Source organism: Lagopus muta, chromosome 20, assembly GCF_023343835.1.
Source record: "Lagopus muta isolate bLagMut1 chromosome 20, bLagMut1 primary, whole genome shotgun sequence".
Taxonomy (NCBI): domain Eukaryota; kingdom Metazoa; phylum Chordata; class Aves; order Galliformes; family Phasianidae; genus Lagopus; species Lagopus muta.
Genome location: NC_064452.1, coordinates 9,085,474 through 9,098,273, shown reverse-complemented (window position 1 = coordinate 9,098,273; position 12,800 = coordinate 9,085,474). Strand labels below are relative to the sequence as shown.

The window sequence follows — 12,800 nt, the reverse complement described above, 5'->3', positions numbered from 1 at the left end:
TTCCAAGAATGTCCCTGTAGAGGTGGATGCCATCACAGAGGTCCCAACAGGCAGAGGTGGCTTCAGTGAGGATGTGGCAATGTGTGACAGAGCTCCTGCCACCGCTCCGCCGCAGGACAACGGCTCCAAGGACTTTGCCTGTGGCATTGATATTGGGCACAAGGTGGACGTGGAGCTGGCCACTGAATTTAAGACCTTCTTCATGGGTGAGTTTGGGTAGCTGGGGCAAGCAGATAGGGAATATGGTGATGTGTGACCCAGGGACATCTGTGTCCCCTCTGCCTTGCCCTGGGGGCACACCTGGAGGGGACAGCACAGAGCAATGGTCACAAGCAGCTGCAGCTCACAGCCTTCCTCCCCATTGCAGTCATGACTGACAAGGGGAACGCCGATTTCTTCTGGACCCTGAAAGGTGAGGCAGGAACCCACAGCAGTTTTTGTAGGGCCTACATTGTAGGGCATTTGGACATCCCTATGCCATGCACTGTGCTAGCCCTGATGTGTGCTGGGGGGACACGGGGACAGCCAGAGAGCCCAGCAGTCCTCAGCTGATGGAAAATCTTGCTTCTTCCCACCCTGGTGCCATCCTTTGCCTGCTCCGGTGCTGACCCCTCCCTGGCTGAGGCTTCAGATGAGGAGGTAAGTGATGGCCTGGCAGCACTGGCAGGACTCTTGTGGGGGATTTCGGGGCTGGTGACAGGGGATGAACTGTGGGAGGTCTCAGGGGGTGGCACAGAGCTCACCCCTGGGTTCCCCCATCCCTGGCACATGCCTGGGGACATGCTGCAGCGTGGGGGCAGCAGGCAGAGAAGGAGTTAATCACCCCGTGTCCTGGGATGGGCTCTTTCCATCTTGTTTGGGTTTGGAGGAAGAGCAGCTTTGGCAGCGCGCAGCCTCATCCCAAAATAACTCGGCCTCCCATGGTAATTACAGAGCTGCCCCTCCAGCTCGCTGTTTCCCTTCCAGCTGCTGCCGGCTGGGCCGGGCAGGACAGGGTGCTGGGGGTGCTGGGGGCCCTGGGGAAAACCACCCACCCTCCGTGTCACTGCTCCTCCTCTTGTGTCACCCCTGGACAAGAAGAACTGGGTCAGTAAGGCATCTCCAAGACTGGGGACATGGCTGCTGTGCCTGGCACTGCCCTGCTCGCGTGGAGTAAAGGCACACAAACCCCACAGGCTCCGCTCCCACCTCGATGTGGCCACAATGAGGGCACCCAACACACTTCCCCACTCACGCATGGGCAAAGCGTGACCCCCTTTGGCTCCAGCTGCCACGACGTCGCCTGGCCTTGCCCTGCTGCATCCCCCCCCTGCTCTGCAGCTGATCCCTTCAGCTTTTAATGCTCTATTTAAAGCCCGGGCTGCGGCTCTGCGGCCACATCCTTCTGACACAGTCAGGCACCATTCTCCTCCGGCGAGGCCAAATTCCCATTGCTGGAGGCTGAGCACATCACCCACTGTGCAGCTGAGCACCGGCAGCTCATCACAGCAGTGCCCAGCTCCGCTGTCCCCAGGGGAACTGCTCCTTGAAGGGCAGTGGGCAGCAGGGCTCAGCATTACGGCGAGTAATCCCCAGTAAAGCTGCGTCCCAGAAGGGAGTGCTGACTGCAGGGATTAGGATTGAAGCATCCATCCTCACCTATCCTCCCTGCCCCACATGGATGGGGACGGGGGTCGCTCACGCTCCCAGTACCAGTGCCCAGTAGCCTGCCATTGGTGTGAGCTGTGCATGTTCCCTGCTGTCTTCCAGCAGTGGTGTTAATGCTGGTACCGACTATCTGCTGAGCAGCACTCAGTATTGTCGCCCAATTCCCAGTGCTGGGGCTGCCCCCTCCCACCACTACCAGGTTCTGGTGCTGGTGCTCTGTACCCAGTACTGGTGCCATCACCCTTCAGTGGGTACCCACACTGGTGCCCTGTGCCTGCTGGTATCAGTTACTGCTGCCCATACCCGGTACTGGTGCACTGTCCCGAGGCCTTGGTGACGGTGCCCCACACTCAGTTCCCAGTGCTGGAGCCCTATTCCCAGCACTGCTACCCCACACCACTGCCCTGTGCCTGGTGCCAGCACTCGGTCCGTGGCACTGGTGCACTGAATGATGCACAGTTCTTGGTACCGGCGCCCTGTGCCAGTACGCAGTGCCGACACCGATGCTGGTGCCGGTACAGACGTTATCGCGGATGCCCGGTGCCGGTGCCAGCAGTGATGCCGCCGTCGGTGCCGCCCCGGCCCGCCCCCGCCCCGCCCCGCCGGCTGCCGTTCCGCTAATCCCGGCGGCGGGGCCCGGCCGTGCCGCTCTCAGCCGCCGTTCCCGGTCGGCGCCCGCCCCGCGCGGGCCGCAGCCATGGTAAGGAGAACGGCGGGGGGAGGAAATGACACACGGGACGCGGGATTCGGGATCGTCGCATCCCGGCTCTGCCGCATCCCGGTGCCCTCCGTGAAGGTGACGGTGCCGCGGGGCGGAGCGGGCCGGGCCGGGCCATCCGGTGCCGCAGAGGGGCGGGGGGGAAAGGGGCAACCCGGCCGGACCTGACAGCCACGGGAGGAGCACGGGAGACGTCAGGAGGGGGGAGCGCGCTGCACGCTTCTCGTGCTTCATCGAGGCGGGACCCCCCTAACACTTCCACCTGCGCCCCGTTATCTGCGGAACCCCCGGGTCGGGGACGGCAGCGGCTGCCCCAGCACAGCTACCCCTCTCTCAGCGCTCTGTCACGCCTCTGTCACCCCTCGGTCACCCCCGAAGACGCGGCCCCGAGCGGTCCATCCACGTCCCTCCTTCGGAGCCCCGCGTCCCGCGCCGGTGGCACCGCTCCTCCGCCCCGCTGCCGGCAGAGGGGTCCCCGCGGTCGCCGTAGGGAACCCGTGCCCGCGATGGGAGTGCGGTCCCCGTGGCACCGGGAAGGGTGGGGACAGCGCTGCGGCCACCGTGGGAACCGAGCGGCACATTCCTGCGGCGCGGGACGCAGGGAGAGGGGAGGGAAGGACGGCCGGAGGAGCGCGGCGGTCCCGCGGAGAGCCCTCCCCAAACAGTGCCGGATGGGCCTGGGGGACGGACGGAGCCGAGGGACGCCCCGTCCCCGCTGCTGAGCCATCCGCTCCCGGCCACGTCGGGGCCGCTCCGCGTTCTGGGCGCGCTCAGTGCTCCTGCTCGCCTCCCCCCCGCTCCGGGCTGCGGTGCGATTAGCGATCCGTACCGGAGCGCTGCGCTGCTTCTAGACCGGGCGGCCCCGGTATCACCTCCAGGCTGCGGCACCGCCGTGCTGCCCTGAGCTCCCGGCCCGTTCATTCCTGCGGCTCTGGAAGGGTGCCTCGAGGGAAGGGCTGAACCAAGGGAAGGAGCTTTTTGCGCGGTCCTCTGCCCGATGCCATCACCATGCCCGGAGCCGGGCACCATCCCGCTGCCCGACCCTCCGCCCTGCTCCTCACCTGTGTTTCCCATGTCCAAAGCGATTCTCAGCCCTGGTAAGGCTCTCAGCCTCATCACCACCTCTCCGGGCTGCCCAAGAGCGACAGATGCAGCCCGAGGATGGGTTTCCCAACAGAGCCACCACCGATGGGGTGGGAGGTGGGAGTTGGAAGTGAGAAATTCTGATTTTAGGGTATTGGTGGCAGCTGGGAGCTCCGAGCACAGCTCAGCAACGTGTGGCTGCTGGCTGCCTTGGGAAAGGAACACAGGGACAGTTGAGCCCCTTGTTCTTAAGGGGGGGTGGAGAGCCACGAGGATGGGTTTTGGAGAAGCTTCTTGCAGTTTGCAGGGAGCACAGTGGTTGTAGGTGTTGGGTGAGAGGACTGGCAGGCAGCAGGGCGGCAAAGGTGCTGGTGGTGTTGTGATGTGGGGAGCGGTGTGTGCAGGGCTGTGACACGGATGGATGCCACCTTTAGGTGAGATGCAGTGGTAGAGTGCAGTGCGGGTCTGGGGGTGCCCACATCCTGGCTGCAGAGCTTCCCCAGAGCAGCCTGGGAAGGCTGAGGGGAGCAGCCAAGCGTGGGGATGCTCAGGGTGGCTCTCCCAGCGCAGGTTTTGCCGCCCCAGTGGCTCTGCAGCCTCCCCCCTCGCAGCCCCCTAGCTGTCACCTGCGGGAAGGTGCGATGCGGGGTGGCAGGTGGGGACGAGGCAGCAAATGCCTCCTCGCTGGCGTGTGCAGCAGGGTGTGTAATCCTCTTACGGGGCGTGGAGCTGCACTGTAAATCCCCACTCACAGGTGGGATAGTCATGGCCTTGTGGTGATGCTGCTGCTGGGACTCAGTGTGACAACCCGTGTGGCACCTCTGCGTTATGGGGTGCTGGGGGGTGGAGCATCACCCCCTACTGGACCCCTCTGCACCTACATCCCCGTGGTTCAGCTCTCCCCCTTTAACCCCCCTGGTGCTTTGGGGCTTTTTAGCACTTTCCCAGCTAAGCCAGGCAAGTGAAGCGTGCCCAGTCCCGTGCCCAATGCATCTCGACATGCATCAAGGCAAATCAGCATCGGGCTGATGGGAGCAGACCCCAGCCCTGACAGCTTGGGCTTCTGCCCTGCAGGGGCCCTGTGAGCACTTGGGATAACCCCTGAGGATGAGCTGGGCAGCAGAGAGGTGTTTTGCTGTGGATGGGGGTATTTGGGATGGAGATGTTGCTTTTAGGATAGATGTTCTACTCAACCTGAGGGGCGTATGGCAGTCAGGCAGCCCAGTTTTCTTCCCACCCACCCACTGCCTTGTCTGGTGATGCTTTATGACCCCTGCCACCCCCAGAGCTGCTCTCTTGCCTCACAGCTGGGCTCACTCTTCTCCCCATATCCCGGTGCCCCCCTGTGCCCCTTGTGCTGCTCCTGCACCCCTGCAGAGCTGTGTCTGGGTGCTGAGGGTGCTGGGTGCTCATGCAGGGTGGAGTTATGCTAATGTCCCTCCTGTCCCTCCCTGAGCCTGGGCGCAGCCTGTGCCACTCACAGCATCTCCCTGCCACGAGTGACAGCGGCTGGGCCATGGCCACCTGCCCCGAGCTGCAGCCTCTGCAGGAGGTATGGGGGGTAGAGGGGGCAGATGTGGGTGGGGGGCACAGTGGGAGCCCTCACCCGGCTGGTGGGAGCTGGGGAATGTGCTGCAGCTCTGTCTCCAAGACAGCCTTGCTTGGGGACACGCTTGCTGCAGGGTCCCCGAGGATGTGGTGCAGCCCCTAATAGCATTATAGGGCTCTGTGCTGGGCAGAGGACCCCCAAGGTCTGCTGGGAGAGTGGGGTAGTGTTTTTGGGAGTGGTTGGGGACAGAGGACACTGTCACCTGTCCCCGTGTGGTCCTCAGATGGGCAGCATGCCCTGAGCAAACTGATCAGGGTGAGGACACACTGAGGACTGCTGAAGATGGGGGGGGGGGGGGAGAGGAGGGGTACTGCAGGGGCCATTCAGCCCTTTGAGGGGACACCGCTGTCACCATCCTGGTGGCAGTGGGGGTGCTGGGCAGTGCGGGGCAGCTGAGCATGCTGTGGCCCGGCAGCAGTGTGACCTCGTTTCCAGCCCAATAACTCAGCGTGCTTTGCCTCGCCTCCGGCAGGGACATAGGACAGGGGAGGGGGGAAGTGTGTTCCATGGTGGACTGTCACCTTGAGACCCCAAGATGCTGTCCTGCAGAGTGGGAGCTGCCCAAGGCCCTCCATGTCCCCTGTTTGGGGCCACCTTGTAGGGCCAGGGATCCTATGGTGATGACCACGGGGAACCACGCACAAACTCCTGCCCCCTCTAAGGTTCTCCTCAGCTCCAGGGCTGTCGCCTCTCATCTTTCTCGTCGCTGTCTTCCTCCCTCCCCAGTGCACCTTTCCCTCACAGCCACACATGGGGGTTCTGCCAGAAGACCCCAAGGAACGTGGGGGTGTCCAGGGCCCTCCCAGGGCCAGGGGGGACAGCCCCCACCCGTGTCCCCAGGAATGCCAGGATCCGGCTGACCTCCCCATGCAGCAAGCTGTAAGCGCCCTCACCACCCTGCTGCATGGCACCGCGCTGTCCCCGCTCTGTCCCCACACCTGTCCCTGGGCTGGCACTCTTGTCCCTTTCTTTTGTCCCCAAGGTGTCCCTGCCTTGGGGTGCATGAGGCTGACAGCGGAGGTTTGGGGTTCTGATGTTGTGTTGATCTGGGGCTCCCACGACGCAGAGCCGTCACAGCACGGTGCCACCGTGGTGCCACCACGGCACGGCACTGCCGCCACAGCCGTCCCCTCTCTCCTCGTCCCTTCTCCCCCCCAGATCAAGCGCTTCCTGAAGGAGGACTCGGAAGAGGCTGAGCTCACCCAGTTCCTCAGGGACTGCCCTCCTGCCGACAGCCCCCGCAAAGTGGAGCCCCCTGAGGGCCGGCGGGACTCTGGCCACCCCCTCTGTGGGAGGGCCCCCGGTGAGGAGCCTGCCGATGAGCACGACGTGCGGTCCTTCTCTCGCCCCCGACCCTTGGACACCCAGCAGCTCATCATGGCCCCCCCACCGCCCAGCCCCTCACGGCCGCGCAGCCCCTGGGGGCAGCTGGACCCCTACGATTCCTCTGAGGTGCGGTGGGCCCCTGGGGAGCAGGGGTGGTAGAGGGGATGGAGGAGTCACCATGAGGTGTGCGCCCAACCCACGGGGTCCTATGGTACTGTGACCCCATGGGATCCCCTTGGGGTTGCCCAGGGGGGCACAGCCCCATGGTGAGCACGCTGTCCCATGTCCCCTCTACCTGTAGGATGACAAGGAGTACGTGGGCTTCGCCACGCTTCCCAACCAGGTCCATCGCAAGTCAGTGAAGAAGGGCTTTGACTTCACATTGATGGTGGCAGGTAGGAGACAGCATGGTGGCTGGAGTGGGGACAGTGACCTGAGTGTCCCCTCACCGCTCCCTGTCACTGCAGGGGAATCTGGGCTGGGCAAATCCACCCTCGTCAACAGCCTCTTCCTGACAGACATGTACAGGGACCGCAAGCTTCTCAACGCTGAAGGTAGGGCAGCAGGGAGGGGGCACGGATGGGTCTGGAGAACCATCTCCAGCTATGACCCTCGGAGCTGGCAGTTCCTCTCCACCCCAGCTGGGCTCCTCCGGTCCCCTACACCTATGTTTGTCACTTTTGGGCTTTTCCCAAAGGAGGAAGCAGGCGTGGGGCTCTGCCAAGGCAGTAGGGTCCTCTGGCATGGGTTTGTCTCAGAGCAGTGGCAGAACAAAGCCCGGCTTGTTGGGGCTCATAGGACACTGGGGACAGTCAGGTCCGGGGCGCAGTGCCACGTGGCCTGGTGAATTGAAATACGGTCCCCATCCCCGGGATCCAGCAGAGTTATTGGATTTCTGTTGGTTGCTAGGAGCTATTTGCAGCCTCGGTGAATGCATGCATGGCTACACACAATGGTAGCATCCTTGGGGACATGGAATGCGAGGACAGAGTGTGAGGGCCTCCCATTGGTGTTGTGTTTAAAAGCCAGGGACACAAAGCACCCATGATGTGCCTGGGTTTGGTGCCCATGGTGACCAGGTCACCATGGGGACACCGGCAGCCTGGTGGTGTCGCACGTCCCCAAGGGCTGGGAGAGACTCAGGGGCTGTGATATCTTCTTGTGTCACTGCCATCCCATCACGGGGATTGTGCTGAGTGCAGTGCCATTGTGGCTGTGAGCACATCCTGCTCATCCCCACCCCTTGCATGGAATGCCAGTGCCATCCCCGTGTCTCCTGTCCCTGCAGAGCGCATCACGCAGACGGTGGAGATCACCAAGCATGTGGTGGATATTGAGGAGAAGGGCGTCAAGCTGCGCCTGACCATCGTGGACACGCCGGGCTTCGGTGATGCTGTCAACAACACTGAGTGGTGCGACCCAGGGCACATCCTCAGCATGGGGAGGGGAATGGAACGTCCCCAAGGATGGGGATCTGGGGATGGGGATGTGTGTGCGGGCAGCCCCCTGTTGCTCGGTGATACTATGGCTTATGCTGTCCTTGGGACATGATACTGACCCTAGGAGGAGGCGTTGAGCCTGGAGATGGTGAGTTTGGGGCTGGGGAAGGGCCGTGGGGTGGTCACCTCCCTCCCAGCCCGCTGTCCCCACAGCTGGAAGCCGGTGGCTGACTACATTGACCAGCAGTTCGAGCAGTACTTCCGCGATGAAAGTGGCCTCAATCGCAAGAACATCCAGGACAACCGCGTGCACTGCTGCATCTATTTCATCTCGCCCTTTGGCCACGGGTAGGGGTATCCCCATCCCCTGCCCACCTGGGGTGAGCAGCAGAAATGGGAGGGACGGGGAAGGGCTCGGGGCTCACGGGGCTTCCCGCAGCCTCCGGCCCCTGGATGTGGAGTTCATGCGGGCGCTGCACCAGCGCGTGAACATCGTGCCTGTGCTGGCCAAGGCTGACACCTTGACACCCGCTGAGGTGGAACGGATGAAGAATAAGGTGAGGTCCTGCCCTGGACTGTCCCCTCACCTCCTGCTCCTCTCGTCTGGTGGCTCTTCCAATCCCCTGCCTGGGCTTTGTGTGGAGCATTCTCCGTGTTCCCAGCAGGGACAGTCCCCAAGGACGTGTCTCTCTGGGGGATGTCTGTGTCACCCAACTTGGGAGCAAGCATGCTGGGTGCATGAGGGACATGGGGTGTGTGGCTCTGTCCCTTCCTATGGAGCAGAGCCCTGCCACGCACTGGCTGTGTTCTTCCAGATCCGGGAGGAGATTGACCACTATGGGATCCGCATCTATCAGTTCCCTGAGTGCGACTCGGATGAGGATGAGGAGTTCAAGCTGCAGGACCAAGCGTTGAAGGTGGGTTGGGTTCCTCCAGCACTGTGGAGAGGGGGCAGAGCCCCACAGAGTGGGGGCATCTTGTCCTGGAGTGGACCTGGGGCCAAGGAAGCCATGTCACATTCATGGATGCTGGACATCCCATGGAGATCTTGTCATTGCCACCTGCAACTTGGGGGGAAGGGATAGGATGGGGATGGAAACGGAGATGGGGATAGGGATGGGGATGGGGATAGGAAAACGCATGCTGTGATGCTGCCACCCCATAGACAGTGCTCCAGGGTATCAGTGCTGGATATGGACAGAGAAATGCAGGTGGAGGGTTGCGGGCCACAGCAGCAGTGCCAAGACCTGCTCTAATTCTATGACCATTCCCTTGCAGGAGAGCATCCCCTTTGCTGTCATCGGCAGCAACACGGTGGTGGAAGCCAAGGGACGGCGTGTCCGTGGGCGGCTCTACCCCTGGGGCATCGTGGAAGGTAACGTCACCGGGACGCGTCCCTGTGGAGATGGGGGCACCTCGTGCTCCTTCTCCACGATCTGGTCCCCATGCGGGTGCATTTGGGGTCCCCTGACTCCTGCTTTTCCCCCCACCCCCTCAGTGGAGAATCCATCTCACTGTGACTTTGTGAAGCTGCGCACCATGCTGGTGAGGACCCACATGCAGGACCTGAAGGATGTGACGCGTGAGACGCACTACGAGAACTACCGCACGCAGTGCATCCAGAGCATGACCCGCATGGTGGTGAAGGAGAGGAACCGCAAGTACGGGCCTGGGAGCAGGGCTGGGCTGTGGGAGGGCTGGGGCAGCCCCTCCTCTCCTTGGTTTGTCCATGGGACGCCCTGTCACGGTGGGTGGCCTCGCCTTGGTGGCTGGAGGGGTGATGGGAACCCTGTGTTTATGGGCTTTGGGGGAGGAGCAGAGCAGGCAGCAGGTGCCAGGGCTCTGCCGTCATTGCCAGATTGATGGTGCTTGCATGCCCTTCAGCACCCCAAAATCTGGGTGCCCAGTGGGCTGGCAGGGTATGGGGACTCTGCGGGGCACCTGGTCCTTAGCTTTGGGCAGTCACTGGTGATGGCCATGGGTGCCCTAAGCTTGTCTCTCCATGTGCACTGGGAGAAGGAAGCAGCCCTCGGCGCTGCGGCTGTGCTGCTCCGACTGCTCCGCAGACTGAGCTGGGGACGGGCCCGTCCCCCCTGCCACCACCGCTGCACCCCCTGCCCTTCTATAAAGTGCTTGCTGGTACCCAATGCTGTCTTGGTCCTTCTGTGCCTGGCAAGGGCTGTGCACAAAAGCACTGTGGGGGGTGCTTCTGGGCCGACCCTGCAGCCACCCACCCATTGCCCAGATTGGCAGCTGGTTGCCCTTGGTGCAGCACCGATGGGAGGATGCTGTGCCCTCGTACTGGGGACACCCAACTCATTTGGGCAAGGGACACTCTGTGCCACTGTCACCAAGCACCCACCTCCAGCAGGAAAGTGGTCCATGGGGATGGGTGTGCCGGGCACAGCACAACTTAGTTTCATCTTAAGGCACACAGAGCAAAGCGCCTCATCCTGGGGTGAGGCCAGCTCAGGGCGCAGCCACTGACTCCTTTAAGAAGAGTCCCTGGGGCAGGTCCCCTGGGCTGGTGGCATTGCTTGGCCCGTGCCTGGTTCCATCCCCAGTGACCTTCCCAAAGTGACCCCCAATGGTGAGAGCAGTGATAATGGGTGGTGGTTTCCCAAAGCAACTCAGGATGCAGTCAGAAGCCAGCCCTTGCCTGCGCACACCCACACCTACCCCAGTGCCTTGGGGCAGCCGTCCCCTGTGTCAGCTTCACTGAACCCATCACCGCTCCGCTTGTCACTGGCGCATGGTGACACGCGTGACCACTGTGAGTGACAGTGATGTCCCCACCACGTGTCATCCAATGGGGACCCTCCCCGTGCCCTTGTCATGGCAGAACCCATCGACTCAGCTCACTTCAGTCCTGCCCAAAAGGGTGGCCTGGGGGGGTTGGGGGGATGCGCTGTGCTGCAATGCCTGTCCTCAGCGATGCTCTGGGAAAGCTGCACTGCCAGCAGCTGTGGGACACCAGGTTGACAGTGCTGTCCTCAGACGTTGCATGGGGCTTGGAGGTGTTTGGTGAGCTGGGAGAGCTCGAGCCTGGGGGGGTGGGAGCATCCTCACCTCCTCTCTCTGCTCTGCAGCAAGCTGACACGGGAGAGCGGCACGGATTTCCCCATCCCTGTCATCCCCCCGGTGCCGGATTCAGAGACGGAGAAGCTCATCCGAGAGAAGGATGAAGAGGTGAGCACTGAGCTTCCATTCCTCCCCCCCGCTGCCCCCTTGTGCTGCCCCCAGCCCCAGCATGGGACACCCTTTCTGCAATGCCCCACTCAAGGTGGGGAAGAATTTGAAGAAAATTGTAGGTTTTTCCCCAGAACACAATTCCTGGTGGTCCAGACTTGGCAGGCTTGATCAGGGGAGGTGACGTGGCCATGGGCAGCACATGGCGATGCCACATTCCCTGTTGTCACCTCTTTGTTCCTTTCCAGCTGCGGCGGATGCAGGAGATGCTGCAGAAGATCCAGAAGCAGATGAAGGACTCCCACTAACCCCCTCCCCCAGCCCCTCCTCCTCCTCCTCCAGCCGTGCCCCACGCGGATCAGAAATGTTTACATCATGCTCCATCCCAGCCAAGCTCTGAGACTCGGTACCAACAACACCTCTCACCTTAAGCTGCTGCAGTGTCGCCTTATGGACTTGGGGATGGCGAGGGGATGGGGTGCACCTCCCAGGTTCCCCCAGACATTGTCCCAGTCCCTCCTGCACCCCCTGGGCTGGGCGCAGTGTTGTCCCCACGGCTTTGGCTCCCTCTGTGTCCCTCCTACCCCAGGTATCTTCAAGAGGCCACAACTGCCCTACTGCCCATGGTCTTGTCCCTGCCTGCTCATGCTGTGAAGGAAGAGGGAAGGAGAGGACTGCTCCCAGTCTCACAAATCGGGGTCTGTACCACTCAAGATAGGGGTGGAAGGGAAATCTGAATGACAGAAGTTCAGTGGCTCCTGGAGGCCACAGGTCACCCTTGGCCAGGGTCTCCCCTGCCAACAGAGGAGGTTCTGAAGACCAACGGCGTCCAGCCCTGTGTCCTTGTCACATTTGCTGTCCCAACGGAGCATTGTCCCATGGGAGCATTGGATGGCTCAGGCTGGTGCACAAGGAACCCTGAGGAAACACCATCTCCCCCAAACACCATCCCTCCAACCCCAAATCACAGTGAGCAGAGACCTGACCCCACCTTGTTGGCCCTACAAAGCAATAATCACTGTCCCCCTGCTCGGCAAGAGCTTTGTCCCCTGATGGCATTTCGGCTGCTTGCTTGTCCATCGTGACACTGTGTCCCCCCAGATGTCCCCATCCACGCTGCTTCCTGGCAGAGCACCCCAACTCCCCGCTTCCCTCAGGCAATGGGGAAAGAAGAAAGGGGACAGTGAGGCAGCACGGTGGCCCTGAGGGCTGGAGGCAGAGCTGGGGGCATGGGGACGTGTCCCCTCCCTGCCTGGGCCACCCTTTTTGGTATCCCCTGGGTGGGCTTGAGCCTCAGCCCCACAGTCCCCATGTCGTAGTTTGGATGGCTCAGGCTGGGTGGCGGTAGGGACAGTGCCAGCAGTGTCCCTGTGTCAGCCACAGCCTGAGGGGTCCCTGTGTCAGCTCGCCCATGAGCGGGGACCTGCAGGCTGGATGAGCACTTTCCTTTTTTATCTCGCTATTTTCTTACTGAAGAACCTACCTTTGCATGATGGCCATAGATGCGTTTATTAAAGTATACAAAGAATATAGGTTTATAAATTCGTATAGAGCTAGTGGAAATATTTTTAACCCCTCCACGAACGTTCTCAATAAATACAGCTGACCTGCCTTGTCTGCACCCATGTGTCACTTCCACGGGCGGGCGCAGGAGGATGGTAATGGATGGCCCTCAGACCCACCCCCTCCTCCCTCCTCCACCTCCTCCCTCACCTTGTAGGCACTCAGGGAACCTCTTTACCCCCTGCTCCCCTTCATCCCTTCCATACATTCCCTGGATCCACATGGA

General features: G+C 61.9%; 1 protein-coding gene across 2 annotated transcripts; it reads left to right on the top strand.

Annotated features, from left to right (window-relative positions):
- Positions 1–2,242: 2,242 nt before the first annotated feature.
- SEPTIN4 (septin 4) lies at positions 2,243–12,608 on the top strand. Of its 2 annotated transcripts, none has more exons than XM_048967094.1 (12): positions 2,243–2,347; positions 6,216–6,509; positions 6,685–6,778; positions 6,851–6,937; positions 7,672–7,795; positions 8,036–8,170; positions 8,262–8,379; positions 8,638–8,739; positions 9,101–9,197; positions 9,321–9,483; positions 10,912–11,011; positions 11,260–12,608. In XM_048967094.1, the coding sequence occupies exons 1-12, from the start codon at positions 2,345–2,347 to the stop codon at positions 11,317–11,319; spliced, it is 1,377 nt and encodes a 458-aa protein (XP_048823051.1). In that variant the 5' UTR covers positions 2,243–2,344; the 3' UTR covers positions 11,320–12,608. The 2 variants fall into 2 exon arrangements, with proteins under 2 accessions (XP_048823051.1, XP_048823050.1); XM_048967093.1 differs by lacking the exon at positions 2,243–2,347 and adding an exon at positions 4,864–5,000.
- The last annotated feature ends 192 nt before the right edge of the window (positions 12,609–12,800 follow it).